This window comes from Tetrao urogallus, assembly GCF_951394365.1.
Source record: "Tetrao urogallus genome assembly, chromosome: 1".
In the NCBI taxonomy this organism is placed as follows: Eukaryota; Metazoa; Chordata; class Aves; order Galliformes; family Phasianidae; genus Tetrao; species Tetrao urogallus.
The window spans coordinates 105,468,755-105,496,053 of NC_136813.1; the positions used below are offsets into that span (position 1 = coordinate 105,468,755).

The 27,299-nt window shown below is 37.0% G+C and overlaps 1 protein-coding gene across 1 annotated transcript in view; it reads right to left on the minus strand.

The window, feature by feature from the left end:
- EPHA3 (EPH receptor A3) overlaps nt 1-27,299 on the minus strand; it is a gene marked incomplete at both ends in the record, with an annotated part of 217,237 nt that overhangs the window by 32,001 nt on the left and 157,937 nt on the right. The window contains 6 exons of the mRNA XM_079549307.1: nt 2,554-2,739; nt 8,824-8,949; nt 13,194-13,261; nt 13,705-13,807; nt 16,198-16,360; nt 22,993-23,117. Of these exons, the coding sequence (XP_079405433.1) occupies nt 2,554-2,739; nt 8,824-8,949; nt 13,194-13,261; nt 13,705-13,807; nt 16,198-16,360; nt 22,993-23,117 (771 nt within the window). The remainder of the gene's footprint in view (nt 1-2,553; nt 2,740-8,823; nt 8,950-13,193; nt 13,262-13,704; nt 13,808-16,197; nt 16,361-22,992; nt 23,118-27,299) is intronic.

The window sequence follows — 27,299 nt, forward strand, 5'->3', positions numbered from 1 at the left end:
CTCCTCTGAAACTTTACTGGATGTTAAAGAGAAATAAAGGATTATCTTTTCTTGCATTTATGCCATTTAATTTTACCCAGTAAAACAGACAGAAATACTTCCAGAACAGTTTTCTCAACCTTTGTATATAATACATTCGTATTACAGCCATCTGGAGAGGAGGCTGAATCCCTGATGCTTATATTGACTTCAGCTGGGAATACTTGGATGTTGCTCTCTCATAGTTCAGTATGATAGACAGCAAACCCTCCGAGCCACCCTTGAGAGAGAGAGCAAGTCTGATATGAATACTGCCAAAGAATAAACTTACTAATGCTCTCCTACACAAGTATACAAGAAGTTAGAATTAGTAATGCACATTTAGAAGCATGGTCAATATTCTGCATGCAGAGGATTAAACTATTTTTTGAAGTGCCACAGAAATACAAAATGTAACAACATAGAGATCAGCTCAGCTGTGTACTGACACTTTTGTTTCGAGAAATTAAGGGTAAATGTTCTTTTGACTGCACAAAACGAATGTCATTAAAAAGCAGGAGTAACCCAAATTTATACAGGCAGATCCGGCAACCTTTTTGTAATAGGAACTGCAAGGTATGAGTTGAAGAATAATATTTTTGTTATCTAAATCAGCAAAACAGACTTTCATGAATTATACCTAAAGGAAGAATTATAACTGTATTTCTTTTTAACATATAGGGGTTTACGCACTTTTTGTCATTTATTTTGAAACAAATTTGAATTTATTTCATATACTTCATTGCAGTAAGCTGTGTAAATCTTTTGTGTCGTTCTGTTTGTGAAATCTTCAATGACCCACTTTGAAAATCAAGATTGCTTAGAAACAACAAAACCATTTACTAAAAAGAAGTGAAAACTGTACTCTGCTCAGTTAAACTGAAAATGTCCTCTGCACATTTCACGCAGTTGACTGAAATGACAAGGAGATCTTTGTAAAGACGTGCTTTATCAGTAAAGTCCTCTAGCACAAACTAGAAAATATACTACACAATTTTTCCACTCCCCTGAAGAATTTCAGGGCACCCTGAATTATCGTCAGCTTTTAAGAATAACTCATGCAAAGTCTTACTGATCTCCTACTTAACAATGACTACAGCACTTTGGCCCTTAAATTTGTCGTGTTATTTTGCAATGGAAACTTAATGTAGATGAAGTCTTTGAATTTATGTCTTTCAGAACAAGCTTACATTTCATGCCTATATTTCATGCCTATTTTCTGTTACCAACGATTTCTGTCTTTGCATCCCAAAGTAGAGACCAATCAGCAGCACAAGGAATGAGAGCCAGAACTCTCCTAAATAAAGCAGCACCACAAGTAGGAGATCCCACCAGCTGCTTGTAAAGAGAAGACCATGTTACTCTTGGGAGCTGCTTGGAAGGCTGGAAAGAGGCTACTGCAGCTGACTTTGGACAGCTAGGTAAGACCAATATCAGCATTCAGGAATGCCTGTTACAACACACTACTATCTTAATGTGGAGCTGAAGAGGAGCTGGAGAGGGTTCTTCAAATATGTTTCTTGACCAGGGAGGTACCATGTATGGATGGAGTTCTTAACTACTTCTTTGTCTCAGAAGAGATTGCTTTGTTATCATTAACACTGACAAAATTATGCTTTAAAACAAAACAAAATAAAAACTAACCCATAATCCAATGGTAGATTTAGAAAATGTGCATTAGAAAAAAACTTAAACATTATCAATGGAATAAAATTAATTTTATTACCAACAGCTTAAAATTTTTAAAGAGATTTTAACCTAAGCAGTATTAGTTCTAGAGGCTATTTAAAATGCCTCATGCTGGTACCATACTGAATATCACACAGAGTATTTTCCCTGCATGAAAACCACGTAAGAAGGGTGGACTTATTTATATACTAGCATCAGTTGCTGTAGCCAGGTAGGCTGTTCATTAACTTTCACTAATGATAAATTCTAATGATTTAGTTGAAGGCAGAAAGTATTGCTTCAGTGCAATTAGGAAACCTTAGGATACCAGACTCCATGACTTCTAATAGATTATATCTGCAAGTGCCTCTTGGCCACTTTGTAGTAATTTATATCCCTGAAGTATTAAATTGGTTCCTAAAATCTGCCAGCTTATTACTTAGCTGCAATGTTCTTTAGAAATGCTCCTTTACACCACATCATCTGTTCTATTTTCAAGCAGACTACTTATATTTCCCATTTTTTTCCTATCTTTTTAACCCAGTGTTCTGTTTTTAAGTCCTTGATATCCTGAGAGCAGCAAAACAGACAAAATCCTTGCCTCTTTGCTGGATCCATCAGCATAAGTGGACAAACATTTCCTTTCTTATCTCTCATGGATGATATTTGGTGAATTCGATCAGGGTTATGACATAAACATCTCTGGAAGGATTTGCAGAGCATAAACACTGATGAGTCAGTGTTTTCATCTCTTCTACTCTTTTCTGATTGATCAGACTATCACAGAATATTTTAGGTTGTAAGAGACCTCCAGAGGCTATCTGGTGACAGTTCCCATACAAAAAATAATCTTATGTTAAATCTTACTTTTAGTCACAACGCCCTCCAGTCGGATGATGTTGGGGTGGTCAAACTGCCCCATGATGCTTGCTTCTCCCAGGAAATCCCTTCTCTGTTTTTCTGTGTAGCCAGCTTTCAGAGTTTTGATGGCCACTGAAATTTCCTTTTTAGAAGGCAGCTTCAGGCGCCCACTGCACACTTCTCCAAATTCCCCTAAAAAAAAAGTGGAAAAAAAGATGAAAGATCAAATGTAGTTATTTCACGGGGATTTAAGAAGACTCGGTGTTCAGAAAAAGTCCCTAAATTGTGCTATCTACTGATAGACCGCAGACGTGAACTCAGAGGTAGTCTGCAGATCACTACTTAACTTTTCCAGGCTTCTGCTCTCTAGCTGTTACTCTGGAAAATGTCACCTACTTGCACTGAAAATTCAGTGACTGCAGAGGAGAGGAATGTATAAACATCCCCAGAAAATTCTGATTTTCTTTCCTAGGTGATGCACTCAGACAACTGCAAGAGGGCAACAAATTAACACAAAGTATTGGAATAGTTGTGTATCCTTGTCAACATTAAACTCATCTTGGCCAGAGAGAATTTTGTTCCCAATTATTTTATTTATTCCAATTTTTTTTTAATTCCAATTAAAGATTACATATGGACCCAATGAAAGTAGGCCATACAGATTACTTTTGTTCTACCATTATTCAGATAGACCTAATTGCATGAATACATCCTGTCACCATGCGTCTACAGAACATGATAGTCCACTATGAATATTATGCCCACTGTGAACTGCATGAGATCCTTAAATAGAAAATAGCAAAGTTTGATGAATGTTTACTTTTATACAATATGGTTTATCCATTGCTATGTAACATCCTGGAAGAAATAAAACTTACTTAGCATTTAAATGAAGAAGCATGAAACGTTAACAGGTTGATGGAAGAAAATAATTCGCTCAGAAATTTCTATATTTTTTTTAATGAGTGCACCAAGAATATAAGTTTCAATATCTCAATAAATAAATAAATATGAATAGTAACTGACTTTTGATTCCCAACAATCCAACTCTTCCCATACTTAAGACTTCTTACAATACAATAAAGTGCACAGAGAGCACCTAGGTTAAAGTAACTTTCAGAACAGTTTGCTTCCTTGTTTCAATGACAAAATAACTGAAGAAACAGAAAACACTATACAAAGAAATGATGACATTCAGGAAAATGGGGGACAGCAAGAATTGCCCTATGTCTTTATACGGGAAACAATTTACTGAATAGAAAAGAAAGTCTTTATAGAAACTACAGGATTGGAGGCATTCAACACTCATTTTCTGTCAATAAATGCATAACGTTATTTTTTTTTTATAACGTTTATATTTTAGGAAAATTGAAATCATGTTGTTTTTTGTGGATTTAATGTTCAGAAAAGTATGATGAATTTACATCTCTGTACTGAAATCCTCATGCACTATTGATTTCAGAGACTATATCACGTGGGAGATGTTTTAGATTTTACCTTCAACCCATTTATTTATGCACTAATGCATAATCTGTAAGTTGCATTCTTCTTTCATCAGTTTGCCACCCATATGGCTGGCATTAGAGTTCATGTCCCATTAGTGACACTGCAGTTCAGGAATGATGAAGAGAGTAATAGCAATGACCAGAATCTTAAAAATCTGGCTTGCAGGCTCATGTTCCTAACTCAAGGAACTGAGCCTATTTATTTACAATAAGGACTGAGGAAAGGGAGAGATGATAATGGTTTTGGCATATCAAAATGATGGTTCTAAATAAGATGGGCATTGACTTCTTTTTCTATACACAAGAGGCAAAACAAAGAACAGGTGTAAATTAGAGTAAAGGTCAGTTACATCGTAAAAAAATGTACCACTAAGGATGCTTGGACAGCAGAAAAATATATTCTTGTGAGTCTGTGAACTCTTTTATCTTGGAGATTGTAAAGAATAACCATCTATCAAGGAAAGTTCCTAACAAAATCCATTTTTGGTAAGGGCATCAACTTAATGACTCCTAAGGGTCACTTCTCAGCTTTGTTTTCTAAGGTTCCTCTGTCAGACAGGCAATTTAACCAAAAGAATCTGAACAAATGTGTCAAAGGGCAACAACCTTTCTCTGTTGGTAACCCAGGTTAGATTTACGTAAAAAAAATATAGAACTGAAAGCCATAATATGTTATTATCAGTTGCTGAGCTGCTTCATCTTCTGGGTATGATATTGAGCTATTAATATATTAGACACTTAAAAAAAATCAACAGCATATATCTTTATATAAACAGGAATATACTACTAAAATAGCGGACACATCCATTATTTCAACCGTTATTTGTAATTTCAAGCTGACAAGACAAGCAACAGCTCAGAAAATGAATTATAAAACCTATTACTGGTAAGTAATGAGTGCTGAATTATATTCAGAGTTCTTAATTAAAAATATTCAACCTCTGCAAACTAAGATGACCCGTATACTTTACCCACAGCAAAAACTTCTTCAGCTCAAATGCTAACTCCGGTCCAATACTGTCAGAACATCATAAAGAGGAAGACAAAAGCATGACTTTAAAACACAAGGAATGGGGAAAAGGGGCTTGAAATAAATAATATAATGTTCAGCTTTGTGTTCCATTTTTTTCTGTGCTTCCACACTCCAAAAAGCTGTAACAACCTTAAAACTGTTGGTCAGGTAATGTCAATAGAGTGCATCTGTGATTTCAGTATGTAGTTTAGGCAATAAGTCCTCCAGTTCATTCTAGAATAGTATATCTGATATTTATTTGGCTTTTGAGAAGGAAAAGGTTATGGCTGACGTCCATCAGCATGGTCCCATTTAGCCATGGCTGCATAATTTAGATCTTGAATGATTAATTAGATTCTATAAGTGCCTTGAAGCCAGTGGATGCTACAGGAGACTAAAATCAGACCCTACACAGCAATTAATATTCCTAGTGCCTGGGAATATGAAATGAGTTTACTTTTTAGAAAAAAAAATCTAGATCAACATATTAACATTGCTTTAGTTCCTACTCATAAATGACTCTGAGTAACCTGGAGAAAGCTTACCAGGTAAACCAACTACTCTAACTTTCAGTTTCCTCACATAGACGACCATATGAATGCTACATAAGTTTATGTCGCTAACATCCACATTGATATGCAGTTATACTACATTTTTTTCCTGTAAATCATTTCTATTTGGTCCCAGTAGGAAATGGATTGGGTTAATCTGTATATAAAGAAACAGTAACTCATCAGATACTGTTTAGGAGGAGAAAAGCTTTGTATATGAGATGGAAGGTGGAAAATCTAGCACTGATTTTAAGAGATGAGGTTGATGGCTTTTTATGTTAAGCCTTTCTGAAGTGCTCATTTTTAATTATGCTACACCCACAAAAACTGTATAAGCTGCCTTGCAGACTGATGCGTCTATTTGTATGTGGAAAGCTAACAGTAGGGCTATTTGTGATATAAAGATCCCTCTTCATGAAATCTTAACTTTTTTAAACAGGCTGCTTATGGCATCACTAAGTGGCACTGGCCATGACTTTGGATCCAAGGGACAAGTAAAAGATGAATCTGTGAAACTGGCAGGTGCCTTAACTGTGCTGTGTTTTGAACGGGGATTACACTGCTTTTGTTTGCATGAAGCTCCCTCAGAGATGGAGAGGCAGCTAAACTGAGCATTTAACAAGCCTCAGGAACCTCAGCAGCACTATGGCAATACACTGCATGCCCTCGCTGAGACACTGCAATGTTTTGCAATAAAACCCCTAAATGTTTGAAGTACTTTGGCCAACACAGTGCTATGCTACAAGTATATTTAAACTTTGAAAGGAAAGCACATATGTGCTCTATGTTCAGCAAGGTACAATCATATGTCAATTCTAAATCAAGAAACCATTTTCCTTAGTATTCTCCTGTGATCCAAGTGGATGTATACTTTTTAAGTGGTTTGTTGAACTGGATCCATAAAAACAAGTGAATTGTTTTAAAAGAAGGAATTATTATAAAGAAAAACCTGAAAATGTGGCTCCTGGCCTCAATTTTCTTACACTTAGCCTCTCACTAAAATCCCTTGTGTTTTTCTTGAGGTTCTTTTGGATAAGAGAATTTCCTTATTACACTTGAGAACGTTCTCAAAGCTGTGTAAGCTGCCCTCTGTTTTCTCAGAGATTTCTGGCTAAGGATGTGAAAAAAATATTTGGAAAAATACCCAAGAATATCAAAATTACTTCTCTGACTTGAAGGTCTTGTTACTTATGTCATAATTTAATGTAGTCAAATGAATCAGTATCTTTTTAAAATTTCATTCACACATTTTTAAAAGAGAGGGGCAGAAAAAGCCTAGGTCCTTCACTCAAAGAAGTCATTGACTCAGAGATGGGAAATGCCTTTCTGGTTTTGGAGAGGAAAGAAAGTGCTTCTGCAGAAGCAGTCTAGCAGACACTCACTGCGTTTCACATGACTTTCATAATGCTCTGATTACATGAACTATCACATATAGCACATGAGGGCAGTGTGAAGTGATGCTACAAACTCATTTTGGAAGCTCTCACCACTGCATAAAGTGTTTTCATCCGCATTCCCTCTCCCCATCCACATCTCTTTTACTTCCTATTGGCATCTTTTGGGACTGTTAATAGGAATGGCTAAATGTAGTGCCATATGTAGCTTTTAAGCTGCATGAATCTGAGTCATGGCCTTATAATGTATACAAAAGTGAAGCCCAGCTTCAATGCAGAAGATCTGTAGGTTTTGATGTTGAACCTGCTGTCACTTTCACTGGAGTGGAATGGAGTAAAGATACTTGTTCTTAAACTACCTGGCTGTTATTGGACATTTAGAGCATTTTTTTTTCAAGCTTCTCTGAAAGGCATTCCTCCATTTACAGAGCTCATACTAGGCCAATTTTGGTTTATCTCTCGCTCTCATGAGCACTTTTAATTAAAGATATATCCAAACAATGAGCCATACAGTATGACATATTGTTATTTCTTAGAATTTGCTTTCTAGATTCATAAACTCTAGACAACCCAAGTTAAGGAAGCTTGAGAATGAAGGCTCCTTGAAGTCTTGTAAAGAAGCATACTACTCTTGGACTTGGCTTTTCAATAACCCCCTCCTTCTCTATTACCATACTCATTCTCTATTATGTACAGTAGCTAAGCTTTGATGCCTTTTCTGAAGATGATGGAGAACAGTGCACTCTTGTGGGGCAAAATTAAAACCAACAAGAAACAAGAATCCTACCTTTTCAGAAGATAACCTAAATGCATACGAGCAGCTGAGTAGCTGCAATGTGAGAGAATTAATAGTGTTTCCTTTTACTGGGCTATTCAGTAGGTGCACTGAGCATAGCAGCATTATTTCACATATTTTTCCAAATGAAAATCTTTTGCTCTCACTAGAAGTCTGTTTCTCTCACATCTCATGATTTTAATTCAAATAGTAAATGTGGAGAGAAGTAAAAAAAAATCAATAATAAAAGAACTAGTAATTTTCAAAGGATTAAAAATCAATAGTCTTTCTCTCATAACTGCTTTAATACAGCAGGAAAGCTAATACTTCATGATCATCTGGCTCAATGAGACAATCTGCCACTTCACTTCAAGGATCAAGCACGCATCCCATCAAGAGCTTCACGCTGCACAGCAACATGGACGACTCAGTGTGATGAGACTTTCTGCTACATGTTTCCTCCACTACAAAATCTGCTCATTTCAACAGTTTTCTTTCAGTAAACCCAATAATTTACGGTGTCTGTATGCTTCAGACAATTGGTTATCAGATATACTACTCTTTCTTCCTAAATCAATAATTCAAATCCAAAGCAGTGACCAAAATCAATCTAATAGCCAAAGGTCACTGCATTCTGATGGATGTGTGGTGACTGGTATGAAATGAGCTTTGTGCTTTCACTCAAAGCATGATAGTCACCAATCCTTTTAATGAAAATATAGAAAGCATCTTCACAGTGGATACCATTTCTATGCTGACAGATTTTAAAGAGAAACATACATGAGGTTGAAGTCTCTCTTTACTCCCAAGTGCTGTGTCCAAGTGTGGGCTGTGGGGTGTCATTTGAAAAATGATCTTATTATCTGCTTTCTTCAGAAAGCAAATAGATGTGTCTGCTAATATCCACCCATATGTACTGAAGTCAGCTCTAAATATGATCCAGGAAGTTGCAAATCTACAGATTTCCTTTCTGTTCACAAGTACAAAGTCAAAGATGCAAAACAGTACATACAGTAAAAGGTATTTTAGTGGTCATTACCTGCTCCAACGACTTTATCAATTGATATGTTAGAAGCATCTAGTTCCTTGGCAAATTCATGTACAGCTTGATTGGGATCTTCATACGTATGTGGATCTACATAAGTTCTCAGGCCTGGGAGTTTTACTGTATGAAATTCAGAGAGAAAATGTTACTTACACTTAATTAATCTGCCTAAAGAAAGCAAAGGAGATAACAGAAATATAATCAATAGAAGAAAAGAGTACATTGCTTCTTCAAATCAAATAGCTTTTGATGAGTCTCCAGGAATCTTAAGAGTGAAACCAGAGACACTCATGCAGTTATTGCACAGAAGTTCAAAAAGCATTGCACTTGCCATGTTTACCAGTTTTGAAGTGATAAAATATTTCCTGACCCTTTTGGCTTGCTCTGTTTAGATGCTGCTTCATATCGTCCCTTACAAGGTAGCAAGACCTGGAATTAATGGTTGATATCACAGTAAACCTGAAAAATTCCTAGGATTGTACTAAACTGTTTCATTTCTGATTCCTCTAACAAGATACATAAGAAAAAGAAAATTATATATAAATAAATGTACACCTCTTTCTACCCTTCTGTTACAAATACACAAGATGGAAGCCAGTCATTCTTAGCATTACAGTTTGGACCTAGTACTGAGTTACCCCTAGTACCTATGCTATATTTTGTCCCTTTGTACAGTCTCTTGGCCAAGGATTGCTCTGCTTGACTGAATCAAGCACTAATTCAAACGACTGTATGATTTTAAAGGCACTTTCAAGCTGTTCACAACACATAACCCAGCAGAACTGGAATGGGAAACATACTATCATTCCCAACATTTCTCCCCACGAAGATGTTGAAGCCCTGTTGAAGGCCTCCCCAGCTCAAGGCCATGCTTGTATTCATACGCAGTAACTTGTGTGTCTCCCTCCATATTCATTTCAGAATATAAAGACATTCTCTATCAAAAAGCAAAATAGCCAGTACATCCAGCTTGATGTTTGTTGCTTCTAACACAAAACCTGAGCTCCTGAACACATATTTCAATTGTCTCAGTTGATCACATAAAAGATATTAAGTATTGCTTTAATCTACCCAGGAATAGCCCTTCCAGCATGGTGGTATTCTACTGCATCCAATTGTTGACTGGTAGCAGAGTTAAAGACATTTCATTGTGGTTAGGTAGATGGGAAAAAGTGCCTTTGCACCATTAGTTAGAACTTGCCATTGTTTTGTCAAACAATCCCAAGGGTATGTGAAAAAAAAATCAATTTTATGGAGATTTATTGGCCTCAGAATTGACAAAGAAATGATGAAACCAAGTTTCCAAAATAATTGGCTAGAAAACAATGCAAACTAAGAGCCACGCTCTTAACAGAAGGGCTGCGTATGTGCAGCATTAAATGCCAAGTGTGTTTCCTTCAAGAGACTGATGATTACAGAATTACTTGCAAGTAAAACAAAAAGTAATTGGCTGTATATTGCTGTTGGTTAAAAATCTTGTAAATGCTCCTTTCCGTCCATGCTGAATGTACATTACAGGCTCTCTCAAACCCTCAATAAAAATAACAACAATTAAAAGCTTCTGCTCTGAGGGGATTTTGGCTGCAGATTTTTAATGCTGACCCCAGAGGTTCCCAAGATCAGGTGATGGTGACTGCAAGGAGAATAATCCCTTCACACCAATAATTAAGGGCAGATTGTATAGTAACTGGGTTCTGTCATGAAAAACAGATAATAAACACATACACATGTGTTAAGCTGTACTACTTTACAGCTCATTCTGTGCAAACATAATAATTTACATTTTCATTTTACCAGCATGAATTGCCCTAAGGGTAGCAAAAAAATAAAAAAGGTCTAGCCAAAGAAGGCAAAGGGAGAGGATCTGAGGAGGTGAAACACATTTTTGCTCCTTTGAAGTAATATTATAGGATTTGTAATAAGGCTGCAGGGAATAGCTCATGGCTGGTGCCTTTTTAAAAGTAATTCAGAATAAACTGATTGAAATAAACCAGCTGCTCTATTTGAGATGCTGAAACTTTACAACAGTCAGGGAAGTTACTTTACCCTTTTCTAGTTCACAGGAGCTATTTTCTTATTCTTTGAGAAAGACTCAAGTTCAGTAGAATACCAAAGTTTCATCAGCCACATGTGTAGATACATAAAAATCCTAACATAAAAACAACTGCAAAATCAGTAAATAATTTTCAAGAATTTCTAACAGAAACATCAGATTCACGATCACCTCTGTACTGACTACAGCGTGGATTAGCATGGCACTCCTCAGAAAGCAGTACATAAATATCTAAAGCCAAATTAAAAGCAATTTAATCCACAGGAATTTAACCACACTGACATGCTTAAGAATAGCGATTGCAACTTTCCATTGTGTGGGAGTAAGGAGAGCAAACTCTGACCTGTTATTTGTCTGCAACACTTTTTTTACTGGCTGCTTTTATTTTATAACCTCATTAAATTTGGATGATGAAGCATTAATTCTATGGGCCACATGTACTCATATAGATTTTTTTGCAGGCTAGTTGGTTAGCTGTTGATGGGCTGCACGATGCAAACCCATTGCTACAGTTTGCATATCCCTTAACAATGTAGGGAAGGAGCACACATGTTTGTGGATACAGCTCTCTGGAGATAAAGAAGAGCTCCAAACTTAAAATAATAATATGAACAGTCAAAGAACAGTTACTCCATTGCCACTGGGATTAGGAAGCAGTCCTAATTTCCAAGTACTGCCAGTAAATCCCTCATTAAAATGTTAATTCAATTATATTTGGTGAGGAGGTGTATTTGAGAGGAGTGACATACGGATACCAATAACTCTCTTCTTGAGGATGGTACAGTGTCACTGTGTGCAAAAGGATAAGAACAGAAGTAAAATGATTAAGTGTAAACCACATTAACCTTACAGCATGCCAAACAATAGAAATACATGGTTCTACATGGTTTATATGGTATAGCAGGGTATTTATCTGGAGCTGAAGCAGTTTCAAAAGACTGCTGCTTCTCACTAAAAGCATGCTCATTCAACATCAAGAATTCAGTGGGGAAAAAAGGGAACATCCAATTTTGATGTTTATGAATGATATTTATGCTTTCTGTAAAAGAAAGAAAAAATGCAGTGAAAAAAATTTCTGAAACCTTCTCCACTCCTCATTGGGAATTTTAAACCATCACCTTCTTTACCCTTAAACTTCTCCAAAATTCATTTATTCCTGCTTTAAAGAGAGTATGGTAGAAGTTTGATTATGACCTATCTTTCATTATTTGGAATTCCTCTGCTTTGGTAGAGCCCTGCCAGGTTATTCACCATGTGAACCGAGGCTCAGAGAAACTGACATACAGCAGAAGAAACTCCCCAGCCAGCTATGGCCATAGTAAGTGTCTCCTTTCTGGTAGCAACAAATCACTCCTGGGACCAGAAAATCAACTCCTGCACCATTTATCTCCCGGATGGGACCTTGCTCCATACTGCTGCTTTCTCAGGACACAGCTAAATGATCCAGGAATGATAGGCCATGTAACCTCATCAAAAATAGGTATAAAAATATCAAAACTGGAAGGGCTTGGATTGGTCTTTGAGAGAAAGATCAACAGTAGCTCTGATTCTTCAGGATGACAAAAATGTCACATCTGTACGTTAACTGTTTACATTTATTTTGTGACTCAAAGACAGTATAAGTCAATAGAAAGGCTATCTTCCCAGTTGTGGGTGAGACCCAATGAAACACTCATAATTAGAAAATCAGGGCTCTGACAAAACATTTATAAACAGAGCTGGATTAGAAAATCTTATTAATTTGGGAGACATTCATTTAGTAGTTATTCTTAATTTTAAAAACTACTCCAAATTACTTTTCATTCTATGCTTACAATAATTCCAAACTAAATTTGTTAGTGCATCACTTCTGTTAAACAGCCAGTTTTCATGGTCCTTTCAGCAGTCATCAAGATTTGTTTCATTGATTTTGTATTTTGCTTTGGAGGAAAAAAAAAAAAATCATTGCTTAGATGTTATACAGTTGATAAGGAAGAAATTGAAGTCACACTGTATTTCACTATTGCACAGCAGAATCAATATCATATTGATAACCACATGCCTTATTTGAACACAGCAATGTTTTGCTTATTACTGACCTGAACATAAATGAATAAAACTGAGACAAAGACTGTTTGTTAGGGGAAAATCTGCTTACCCGTAAGAGAATAGAATTCTCTTCCCAATTTCACCTTGGTTTAAGTCAGGTATGGCTTATTTATTTATTTATTTATTTATTTATTTATTTATTTATTTATTTACTGAAAACCATGCATTATCTAGGCTATGAATTCCACAAATCTGTGAGCATTAAAAGACTTCAGTAACTTACGATGGCCATTCCCAAAATGTAGTCTTTTCTCATCGGTACCATGTTTAGACTTCTTGTATCCACAGAATCTACAAGCAACAGAGAATATAGAGAATTGTACATGTGAACTGCAGGTGGAAACAGAATTGAATGTTTTTCCTTCACAATTAAAGGCCTGTTTGAAAATTTAATGATATTTACATTCTCTCTATCCTATAGAGGCATGTTATGTTCTCAGGGAATTTGAGGAAATTGACTAATGAGAAGATTTGTTGATTTTTGACCCCTACAGTTTAATTTTACAATTGCCTAAGAATGTGTTTATAGCTTTTTTTAACAACTGCTGCATGATTGGGGCTGTGAATGTTAGCGGGCTCATTACCAAGCAGCTCAGAGCTCTCTGGAAGCAGACAAAGGAGAAGGTACAAAACAGCCATGCTACTGCCTGATGATGCTCGATTTGCCACGCTCATCAAGGTCCCACAGGGAAATGGAAGAAGAAGCAAATGTGCAAAACAGAGCACAAACTAACCTCCCAATCAAGACGTACACAACAACCGTGAGGAGAATGATGGCAACTGCAGCTGAAATGGCAATCATAACAACCTGGCTATTTTCACTGGAAATGGAGAATGCTGGAAAGTTAACACAAAAATATATAAATAACCACCCCACACAAAACATTAATTAGTACAACACGACTGACCACTCATATAGGGAACAGACAGACTGAATTGTCACTAAATAGCGTTTGGTTTCATGCCAAATATTTAATCTGTTAGGTAATTTTTCATCAGACAAATAAATAAAAGAGAAGTAAATGAAAGACTCTTGCCTTCCTGAAAATTTACAGTTGTTGTTGCTTCTACAGCTGATTGTTACTCTTGCCGATTGTAGTAATAGCTGTTAAATTGATACTTGCATATAAATATATATATGTGATTACAAACATATGTGTTTCATGACATTTAAACCGTTTGTTACAGTCAGTATTAAATTTTTCCTTGAAAAGAAATCCCAGCTAGTCAATAATCCTGAACCTTATTCTCACTTCTGTGTGATGGAAAGTGCTTTAATGAATTAGGCTTCACAATTAAGCCATACAGTATCGCTGTGAAGGTTGTGGAAAGTCTTTGCCCACAGAAACAGATAGAAGGATTACGTAAGTTAGTATTCATTGGAAAAAAAGAAAGGCTTCTTTCCGCCTCACTTTGGACACTTCTCTGCAGTGCCTAAGCCAGGTGCTTGGGTATTGCCATATAGCAACAGGACATCTTTGGATCTTAAGTATGATTTCCCATCTAAAGGTCACCATTCTAAGGACCCTTCCAACTCAAACAAACATCTTCAGCAAACACTTATTGATCTTCATTGAGTACAGCAGAAGTAGGTTCCTCACCACAATGCTTCATGTTAGTCGTCCAAAGTGAGCTTAAACACAGACCTCCTGCTCCCCACAAACTGGGCAGTTAGTCTACGTGACTGTCTGGAAGAAGCCTCCACCTATTTCATGACTACTAGTGCACTTGTGTTGTTATAACATGACAATAGCAATCAAGTAACGTGATTCAGTGTTTATCTGGATAATCTGTACACTCTTTATGCTATCTCTTGTCATCTTCCACATTTTCTGGTAATCTACTCTATTTTTTTTTTTAACTTCTTTTTTAAAATTACTTTGCAAAGAAAGCTCATCAGTTTCTAAGTTATGAAATCTTTTATAATCATAACTGATTGTTTTTCTCCTTTCTGTACTCCTATGTCTCATTTGAGTTTCATTCATTATGCCAAAGATGCATGTACACCATAATGGTAATTTGCAATAGTACTTTTTTCTTTAAACAAATTGCACATTTGATTTCCAAAAAGCTGAAGCTGGAAAGGAGCAAGTGGGGATGAAGTACTTAGCATACCTCAGAAATACAAAGATGCTGCATACATAGATAGTGAAAGACCACTGGATTTACTTACACTACTCTTCTTGGTAAAAGTTTGTTATTTTAGCAGAATATTTATCATATCATGGGTTCTCAATCATTATGATGAGTACATGAATAAACTTCATGAACCCATATCAGAATTACAGTGTTAAATTGTTTTACAACTCTGAACAGCAGGTAAAAATCTGTGATTTTCCTCACCTTTTAAAAGGTAAGCAGTCTTTAATTACACTGCACCAGGCTAGATCAGTAAGTGGTTAACTGAACTAAGGTGGACTTTTTGGTGTTAAAAATTTTGGTGTTAAATTTGGTGTTAAAAAGCTACTTTCACCTTCCAGCAAAGAAAAGGTCTGATTTAGTACATAGTACCAAGAGGTCAGAACATACTATTCAGGATGATGAGCTCCATTAGTCTTTCTGATGTAAAAACAGAACTTGTAAAGAATACTGACAAGGTCATCAGGTAAGCAAGTAAGTGTTATTATCTGTGCATTAGAGAAAAAGGTAAGTAAATAACTTCCCTCAGGTCACCCAGAAATCTAGTGACAAGAGGGAAGGGAGTCAGACTGCAGATTCCCTTACCAGCTATTTAACTGAGCAACCACTTTTCTGGCCAGTGGGCATTAGTTTCACCTCAAGGCTGTATAAGAAACATCAGCTCTCCTCTGCAGCAATGTGGAGAATTACATTTTGACCCCCAGGAGTAACAGGCTTATATAATATTAGCTCATTTGGGGCACAGTGTTTAAAGTCCACGGGATTCATGCCACAAGCTGTGAATATGGAAATGCACCAGACCCTCTCTTGGTATGAGTTGCAGTCTAGCAAGATATTGATTCTGGCACTAGGCAGTGGTAGGGTATGCAACGGAAGAAAATAACACGTGGTATTCCTGTACATTCTTTAAAGCACATTTCAATTTTAATGATAAAACATATAAGTTATGTAGTAGTGCTATCCAGAAAGACCCATAATAAATAGTAATGAATTGCACCAACTAAACTAGAAAGGGAATGAAAACAGCCACTCAAATCAGTCAGAAATTGCCCAAGTAGTCAATTTAAGCCATTTGAACAAATACATACAATCTGGACTGGTTTCAAATTCAAACTTGCGGCTGCTTGTCCCATAACCTGCTGCAGTTCGGGCTCGAATTTGGAAGACGTAGGTGGTATCAGGTTTGAGGCCGCTGATAGTAACATTAGTGCTTTTGGCTCTCAGAATAGTATAGCTTGTCTCTTGTTCCTGCTTTTGGGAAAAGAAATTATCAGATTAAAACCACACCCTAAGAAACATCAGCAAGAGGTGTTTGATGTAAAATGACAAATCACCTGGAAAGCAGTGGCATATTGAATATTTATAGCCTGGCAAATGCCTGCACAGCCATTCATTTTCAATCAACTAAAAATCTGTTGATTAACAAGAAATCTAAATCATTACAGCTCCTATAGCTTTGCACTGTAAATCAAGTACTAGACATGCTGAGTGTATGACATTTCATTATATGGCTTTGTACCACTTTGTCCATTGCGTGTAGTACAACAAGCAAAATGAAGACTACAATTTTATTTAAAAACCATAAAACAGATTTGCCTACTGTACTGAATTGGAAGTTGTAACAGGCCAATTTAGAGCTTTTAGGGCCCTGCAGAGCTATTGCAGGACTTGGTTTTTACTGCCTCATGTTTTACAAGATAGCATGTATCCTTATAACAGTCAGAACAGCAGTCTGTTCAGACTCCTTACCCCAGCTCTATGAACAGGCTAATATAACCAGTTTACTATTATGCCATAAAAACTATGAGCCTGATGCGTCAGGCCTCATTTGGGCAAAATCCCACCGAATTTGTTCTTGAACAAGTCTAAGACTTTAATAGCCAGGAAGGACGTGTATGCCTATTCTTTATTGCTTATGCTAAAGAATAAGGAGTGCGTCCAGTACAGATGATATCCTAACAAGCATGCTCTGCTTCAGCAGGCATATTTCTGATATACTGACTTTTAATGTAAAATAAGAAATAGGCTACTTTGTAATTTTGGATACCTTGTATATTGTGGAAAAGCTAGTTCTGATAAAAGCATGTCTCAGTCTCACTCTAAGCATAGTTTAAAATGTTAAGCATCCATTTGGGGCCCGAGGTATTGCTTATTTTACTACCATCATCCTGTACCAAAAAAGCATTTTTGGCTTTCTAAAAATGGCAGCTGGAAGTGCCTCAGAGAAAGTCTTGGACTGTAGCCACATGTGGGGAACTGAAAAAATGTCAGTTTCTTTGGCTTGCAACGAAGAACTTCTGTATTTTGGAGGTGGTGGGGATTTCATCTGCTGCCCATTTACTTTGAAATACACTCGAATCATTGAGTTATGCCTTGTTGAGAGTGGAATCTAAGTTGGGGTAATGCATGTTGATTGCAAAAGAATCTCACCTAATTCCCACTACATTTTATGGGACTGCATTAGCTGGCAAGTTACTGGGCTTTTAATTTCACCAGTGATGTACCGAGTCCTGAGAGAGGCTGGAAAACACTTCATACAGTCTGACTGCCAAAGGCAGCTCTTCTTCATGTTCAAGTGACTGGAACTGTTATAGCCTGTTTGCTTTACAGTGCTGTCCAGAGCAAGAGAGTAAGGTCTATTCTAAGATAGTAGGTTGGTATCAGAAACCATTGCCTTCAATGCTGTCAAAGCCTAATTGACCTATTATTGGAAACCTTTGATATGGACAGAAGCAGAGAAGTTTACATCAGAGTTGAGGAAATTGCCAGAATATTTACATAATATTTAACATGATATATAATAATGTACATTTACACTGAAAAAAAAAATAAAAAGAAAAAAAAAATAATAATAATAAAAGCTAAGCCTCTGTCTGTAATATTTTCCAAAATCACAATTTAAAATAGGATGAGCTGGACCTATTTTTCAAAGACTGTCTATAAAAATGCTTATCATGGTTTAGTTTCCTCGCAATGTAAGCATAAAAACAAAATAAACATTGGATTTTCTTATGGTTTTCTGACATATCTCTGAAAAAAGTTTTCTGTTATAAATTCTAGGGAGAAAACTTCTAGGAGGACATTCTAAGGAGCTAACAGGTTTGCCTAAAATACATATTTTCTAACTAACAAAGGCCTAGTACTGCAATTTACAAGTTTTCCTTATCTCATCATTTAGCTGAAAGTAGGCAACCATTTGAATTTCAAAGACATTATAATCTTGTCTGTAAAACACACAATCTTCTGTGTATGCTATGACTGGACATTCATTCTGATCTCACTTCAGGCTCTTTTTCTGAAATGCAAACATTTCCTTCTTGCTCAGATACATAAGTGCAAGAGAGAATATAGTCATGGCCCTGTCTGCTAATAATCCACAATGGAACTTGCAAAATAAATGTTTAAAACAATGGTATGGAGGATGTCACGATATCTTAGTTTATGGCAAACTTTTTACACACATATTTTGAAAGTCATTTTTTATGTTAATAGTAATCAAATCACTGAAACACCACATAAAAGCCCAAGTTTATCTTTCCTGGGGATAAAGTAAAACTTCAGAGATACAACGCTAGAGCTGCCATGAACAGAAGGGATATACAAAGGGGAAAGTCACTCTTTGCCAAGCAGAATTTTAATCAAATGCTCTGATGATAAATTTGAACTTGGATGCAGAAAGAATATTCCTCTTGATCTACACAGTTTACTAGACACAATCTTTACTGGGAAGTAAATCCCACTACTGTTAGTGTCTCATATGCAAATGAAATTTTACAACTATAAACCACGTTTTACAAAAGACATTTTTTGGATCCATTTAACATTTATAGAGGCTGCACTAGTGAGAGTGAATGGTATGTCCTTTTTCAGATAAGGACAGTGAATGTTTACACTGCACCAGGAAGAACATTTTCTCCGTTGGTGGCATGCAGGCAGTAGAGGCCAAACCTGGGCTGCACATCTTCATGAGGTGCTCTGGCTTCCAGCACTGCCTCCTCTCACTGTTGGCAAAGCTGTCAGTATGACAGCTCCCACAAAACTCATGGAGTGTACACGGCCTGCCCTTTAAACCCTAATAGGAGTTTAAAAGCAACTAAATTCATTTGCATTTAATTTACTTTGCCAACCTCAGAAAAAGCACAAACTGGATATAATGTTTATTTGTTTGTTTTAACCAGTCTACTGAGCACATTATTTCAATAATGGGAAAAGCAAATATATTTTAGTAATGTAAGACTGCAATTAAAATTCACTCATCATTTGGAGCATCATTTCGCCCTAATAAAGAGTGTGGGATTTAGTTATCGTAATTGTTACCCACATATTTAAATGAAGCAATTAATAATTTTCATGCGGTATTTTGTCCTTGCATGACAAAATACTCCTTCCAGAGAACTTAATTAGGTGTGCAAGGACAACAGGGGAAAAAAAAATAGCTGTTCGTGCAAGAAAAAACTCCTGACTTTTGCTATATGAGCACTTTGTCAGCTGAGACTCTTAAAATCCAGCACAGCATTATAAATGGACAGACTAAAGCAGGGCGTCATTCTGTACTGCTAACATTCCATAAAATATTATGTCTTGTGATAAAGTAAATGCCTAGATGTTACATATGACATTCACTTTTATTTATTTCTTTTAAATGCTTGAAATAAGTAGTAACTGGTCAAATAGCCTCACAATCAAGCTCTATAGATTCTAAAAGAAAATATAATTCTATTTTGAAAAGGAAGTCTAAAGACCTGTCACTGCCAGTTCACAATCTTATGCATAATGCCTTATAAGTTCATTTCAAAATAGTCTCCCAGAACTGCAAATCCTGATTTCTATAGAAACATCATACGAAGCTCTATTATTTCTTGGTTACACAAGTGAAATCACTCATGATGAAAACTGAAAAGGTTAATTATACTTGATGAAAATTAATATTTTCCACAGACTTGATGCCGATAATGCATTAGAAAAACTACACAATGTCATCATTTAGATATTAGTTCTGTTTCTAATACAAATCTATTGTAACATCCTGAATATCAGTAACATTTAGTTGCCAAAAAATATCACCTATTCTTCAAGATAAATGACAGAATTGGACTGACTTACAATAATCTATTAATACTGTGTATATTAATTTCTGAGATTAATATACTGTGTATATTAATTTCTGTATATTAATTTATTGTGAGCAAAAGCAAGCAGAAGGGAAAAGAATGGCTCAACATAAATCAACTTCCAGCAATCACGTATGACTTGTCAGTAGAAATACCCAGATTGCTGACTCTGGAGGGTTTATTTCTTAGTACCTGTCACTTAACAGCAGTGGGTTTTGATGAGCATGGCCAAGATGATTTTAAAGGGAGTGGTCCAGTTTAAAAAGCAAGCTCTCTTTTCAAAAGAGGAGAGAAAGGGACCGCTTAGCTGTCTCAGACTGAAAAGCAGCATCCCTTCAATGAGTCTCAAGAAGGAGTAAAGGAAGTCACCATCCAGCGCTGTCTGGCCTGGCCCCTAGGTAAGTTTAACATCTCTAGAGTAGGAGCTTTCAACCTTTTCCAATTTGCAGACTTGCAAAGGGCAATGGATTGAAGCGTCCTGACAATGGACTTCCTTTTCTTCATTACCTTTCATAAACCCCAAGGAACAGGCTGCTGACTCCCCAAGGGACTACAGACCACACATTAAAAACACCAGTGTCAGGAGGTTGTTTTTTTTTTTTAAATCCCTTTGCTCTGAATAGTCTGGCTCCTATTGTTAAGCAATTGGCTCTTTGGTTTAAGAAAGCTGTCTGGTGCCTATGAACTCTTGATCACAGACTTCAAAGGGAAGAAACACATGTGCACAATCAGCTCATAAGACTGGTTGTCTCATGAAGCTGTCTTACGACAGCCAGTTGCTCCACAAAGACTGGATATACACAGATTGAATAGTAGCCACATGCCTGGACTGTACTATACCCTTGTACTGGAGGATGATCATTGTCATGAATTTTAAAAAGCCAATTTCACTGCGGAATGATAATCAAAACATTGGGAAAAAACACAGATACACAAGTACAACTTGACAGTCATTTAATTACATTGAATTAAATGCTCACAAGCGGAAAAAATTACCTCCCTTTGGAACAGCTAAAACCAAATCTGACACCAGGACAAGCAACAAACCTGAGCAGCACAACCCATGCCTCATGGGACTAGAGAGCTGCCCAGAAAAAGACTTGTGCCTGGAAAGGCTGGAGTTAGAGCTGAGATGTGTCTGCCAGGACATGTCCTAAATGAAATGGAGGTTAATCGCACAGGCAAATAACCTGCGCACAACAGAGTGCAGTTCTGGGATCTCTCAGACACAAGCTCTATGAAATACATAGCTCTAACAAACTTTGCTAAAAGACAGCATCTGTGGTTTTTTTTTTCCTTCAAAAAAAGTCTGAATTTAAGAGAGCTTAAGTAATTCTGCACGCTTTTACTGCCAAGGATGTACAATTACAGACAGTCTGATGTATGAGCTAGTTCTCTTTTACTTATTCTCAAGCACAGCACATGGACTTGATCTTCCTCCCATTGAAATTAATGGAAAAAAACACAAAGTTAACATCTAGAGGCTACTGCACTTTAAGGTGAGACCAAACCAAGATGTTACAGATGCTTTCTGTTTATCCTTTTATCGGTAACTCTACATTTTTAGAGTTTTACTGAATCTACCAACTTCAGTAGCAATATATTCCACCTGAAGTTCTCTTTAATCGATCTAAAAATAGCCAATACCATTCTCCACAATCTTTGCATAAATTTATGGTCTTTTTGACTCTACCAGAAAGGTTAAAAAAAAAACAAAAACAACAAAACACTAGGTTATGCAGATTTACTAAATGTTTATATGATGTAGTAATCAACAGCATAAGTTCAACAAAATGCCAACACAAGGTAGAACATCTTTAATGACAGATTCTCTTTGATTTATCTAATGCAATGTATAAAGAATTCAGTTATTCATGAAAAGTGGGAACTTTTACAGTGCAAAGCAGTCACTAAAAGCCTAGTCCATCTCTTTCCAAATCACCTTTGTACCAGAGGGAAGCACTAATGCAAGGATGACAAATTACTCTATGAATATTGACAGCATAATTGAACTTTGTCCAGTTCTGGGCTCCTGCATCAGTTCTGTACTCCTCAATTCAAGGAAGACAGGGCACTTTTAGAGAGAGTCCATCTGAGGGCCACAAAGATGATGAGGGACGTGGAGAATTTCCTGTACAAGGGAAGGCTGAGAGACATGGGACTGTTCAGCTTGGAGAAGAGAAGCTTGAGAAGGGATCTTATCAACATTTACAAATATCTGAAGGGCAGAAGTCAAGTGGATGGGGCTGAGCTCTTTTTGGTGGCACCCAATGATAGGACAAGGGGCAATGGGCACAATCTAGAAGACAAGAAGATCCATCTGAACATGAGAAAGAACTTTACAGTGATAGTGACAGAGCCCTGGAACAGGCTGCTCAGAGAGGTTGTGGAGTATTCTTCTCTGGAGATATTCCAGATACATCTGGATGCTTTCCTGTGCGACACGCTGTAAGGAACATGCTTTAGCAGGGGAAGTCAGACCTGATGATCTCCAGGGGTCCCTTCCCATTACTCTGTAATTTTGTCCATAATTTAAATTGCTATTACCAATTCTTTCCACCTTCTTGAAAATATCAGTGGATAAAATCCCATTAACAAATCCTAGATTTGAACTTAATATTGAAAAACCCCTCTCCCACCCCCATACAACGCTCTCTGTTGTGGCATGCAATGAATTAGTAAGGGCGTCTGGACCATTAGCGTATGCAAGACAAAATAACTTCATTACCACATTACCAGCATAAAAACCTCCCCTTCAGAGTTTCTTCCCACCTTTTCATAGTATTTGACCTCGTAGTCCAAGATAATTCCATTTGGGTGCTCAGGTTCTTGCCAAGACAGAGACACGCTGTTCCTGGATGTCCGGTCTTTCCTTATCACTGTAATGGGGGATGGTGCTGTAGAAAGGGGATAGATGGGGGGAGCAGGGAGGAGAGAAAAGCAAACTGGTTTTATCTCCTTTCCAATCCTTGGCAAAGAGAACTGTTTCCATTTAAAAGACTCATGAACATAGGTCTGGACTTGTATCAACATTCAGCAGCTGGATTATTGTCCTGGTACGCATGCCTTACAGCACACTGGCCTCAAGGAAAATGAGCTGAGATTTGCTGTTAGAGTAGTGGCAAGGCAGCAGATGGTTTCAATCTGCTACTACAGTGTAAGCAGTGAAATACATCTGATGTACTGAAAAAGAGAACAAAACAACAATACTACCTATTTTTTTACAATGCTGAAGTATTATTATTTCAAGACTGCAGAACCCTGATCCTGCTTTCATACTCGATTGTAATTGTAACACAGTCCTGGGATGCACAATGTACTCCTAGTAACAACCACCAGCTTCCTGCAGACATGACTTGGTAAGTTCTCCAGATACAAATTGCTCCCATATATGCTTTTCCTATATTCCATTGCTATGAAAATGAAATTTGAAGAAAAAAAAAACACCTTAACTGCAGAACTACCTCATTTCTGATCCATATTAATCATGGTTAGGCATGACAACTGACTGCATGCCAAAGACTCACCAACCCCCAAAACTATCAACGTCACGGAAAAAAGTCATAATTACCTAAGATACTTTAACATGGGTTCATCTCCAGACCACCCAGCTTTCTGGGTTGCTCCAAGCCATAAGTTTCCTAGACTGTTAGAGAGTTATGCAAGCTCTATTTTTTTCCCCCACTTGTTTTCAGTTGGTTTCCCACTTCAAATGCCTCTCTTCCATGGTTTTGGCCAAAATTCACCAGATGATAACTTATAGATCACACATTAAAGGTTGTAACTGTCATTAAAAAAAAAAAAAAAACCTTTTACAAACAAACAGCCTTTTATCTTACCACGTAAAACAAATGTGTTTATAAGTTCACATTGTGCTATCCCAATAAAAAGGCTCTGGTTGATCTAAACAATTTAATTTCAGCGGAATCCTATGAAGTTTTATTGTTCATATAAAACTAGTTGCACTTCATAGGCATTACATATAGGCATTACATATTTGCATGCTTTACCCAGTGTCCTTTGTGTTTGTATTTTCCTTCCCCAAAATAGATCTTTTGAGAGCCAGGGGAAAAAAAAAAAAAAAAGAAGGAGCTCTAGTTAATTTTTGGAAAACTCATGCTGTGTTTGGTTTTGATAAAATTCCACTGAAATGTGCCTTCTACTCTTGCATTGTAATCTAAATGCTGATAGCTTCCTTTAACTGAGCAGAGCATCTAGAGAACTGCATCTATTCACACAAGCATTTGTATGCACACACTTTCACATCGCTTCTGGGCTGAAACTCATTCTCTGGACAGCTCTTTCACATATCACGTGGTTCACAAGACTAAAATATTGCAAAAATCCCTTTTGCTTCCCCAGCAGGAAGAATTTATCTTGAATTTCAATTATTTAAGTCATATTTTATTTATTTTTCTAAAGTGCGAGGGAAAGAGTCTCTTGATTTTATATAATCTCACCAGCTCCATGCTGGCTGAAGAGCTGCAAAGCACTTGCACTGAGAATAGAGGATCAGCTTCTAATGAACATCCTCCAGCAATTCCACTTGGATTGCAACCAGGCACGAATCAGTGCTGAAGCCAAAATGAAAGGGATGAGTTGGTTGGGCTTCTCTGCCATAGCCAGCTCCATGCTAACTCATAGGCACATGTCTGGTGCTCTCATGCTCTTGTAAGTCATTTTTATGTCTTCTTTTTAAGTCAAGCTATTCATCTATTTTTGTGTTTGAACAGAGTGCCAAGCCTCGTATCCCAGCTGGTAACACTTCCCATTAAGGTAACATTAATACAGTTTTTATGAATAATTAATATATGATTAAAAGAAATGGCTTTTCCCCTAATAAATTACAGTAATTTGGGCTGTAATGCACTCTTGGTGCAAGCAGGAATATTCTTATATGCGCCAATACAGATGTGCCTTAAAAAAACTTTCAGAGTATTAATTATTTTGAGCTAATTTATACACATCTTAGCAGATGCTACCAGTAACTTATCTCACAGCAGCTCACTAGAAAAGCGTCTGTTCTACCATAATCAATAACATTATAAAAGATTCATATACCTCTCCTGATCCCAAAGCTGCTTAGAAATTGCACACACGCAGTGTCTGAAAGAGACAGCATCCCAGGGCATGGGAGAATGGAGGGGAGACTGATGATCCCAGAGAACAAAAAGTTTCAGGGATCTTCAATCCCACGCACTGAGAACACCTGGTTTCTGCAGCATAGCGATGAACTCTGCCAGATGCTGAACCACTGAGCTATGGAAATTAGATATATAAATCCATACATAAAAAAATAGATACATATCCAAATCTCTTTAAAACAATATCTTAATTATGCACATTACAGAGGTTACTTAGTTTTAAGTACGCGTCAGTGTATAAAGGAAAGGTTTCTTCAACTGTTTTTGTGGTTGACTACCTAATTTTAGAGGACATATCACATCATTTTATCCAGAATGGAAGATACTTGTTTGTAATTTATTATTAATTTCATAACCATCTTGTATATTTTCTTTCCTTCATCTTATTACCTTATCTTTTGGCCAGATCTTACCTTATAACATATATTATAACTTATAATATAACATATATTATAATATATTATAATATATAAGATATTACCTTATCTTTTTGGCCAGAAACTGGAGCATAGGAAGTTCCGCACAAACATGCGCAAGAACTTCTTTACAGTGAGGGTGACGGAGCACTGGAACAGGCTGCCCAGGGAGGTGGTGGAGTCTCCTTCTCTGGAGATGTTCAAGACCTGCCTGGATGCCTACCTGTGCTACCTGGTGTAGGGAACCTGCTTTGGCAGGGGGGTTGGACTCGATGATCTCAGGAGGTCCCTTCCAACCCCTACAGTTCTGTGATTCTGTGATTCTGTGATCTTATTATCTATTATCTTATTTTACACACTACCAGAGCATTTTAATTTTAAAGCACACATGATTTGGAAAGTAAAGAACCAACATTTGGGAATGAGTTTCATCATCTTCTGGCTGTTCCAAACACCTGTGTGTGCACACTGGACTTCACATGCAATAGCTGACTATAGTCCCTTCCTATGTGTTGTAGGAAACAGAGATCCACAGAGGATAGCCTTCACAGAGTCTCTCCCAGCAGCCAGCCTGGCCTTTGTCTTATCAGGCTCTGCTGCAAGCTGAGATGGATGTGACCTAACTCTTCTACAGCACCTGTTGCCCTGCACAGCCCATGTATCTACTGAACAGTTTCTTTTGTCCATGTGTAGTTCTAACTCCTCCATTAATACATCAGATCAATGGAGGAACATGTGCCAGTTATTCTCTGGTTTGAACAAGATGAGAGAGAATGCAAAAATGACCTGCACAGCACTTGGTGCAAGCTTCCTTTGCTGGTCTGAAGAATCTGAACTGTTTAATCTCAATGCAAACATTTTTTTGTTTTTATTTTTTTGCTGTATCTGTTGGATAGGCATGTTTGAAAGTGTTAGAAGTCCTCAACCCTAGTGCAAGAAAACAATCAATGGATTTAATGTGCAGTAAAAGTGAAAGTAACCTCTATATATGTATTGCCATGCATGGAAATAGTCACAAGCCAACATTAGTGCCTTAGCCACCAAGGCCCCAGCTCAAGTCTGTAACGCATCTAGGAGGAATGACCAATTATTTTTTGTACACATCCCTAGAATACACTGTAAAAAACAAAAAACAAACAAACAAAAAAAACAACCAACCAATCAACACCACATAAACAATATCCTAAAAATGTATATTTTGAACTATACTTACTTTCATAGTTCTTTCTTTTGTTCCCCTCAAGTACTTGAACATATCCTGCAAAGCAGAAATAGACTACCTCCCATCAAGTCCAGAGAACTTTTTTAATCTCAGAGCAACCATTTCTGGTTCAAAGTAGATGTCAGCCTTAATTTCCATTTTGCAACACAGCTAATCTTCCCTTCTCACCAGAATTCTTCAGTCACTGTGTTTTATCACCAATCTTCAGAAGAGATTGAAATTCCAGCAAAGAGACAAGCTGAAGAAATTTAACATGATAAATCACTGACCAATGAAGATATCACCAAGAGCAATGCT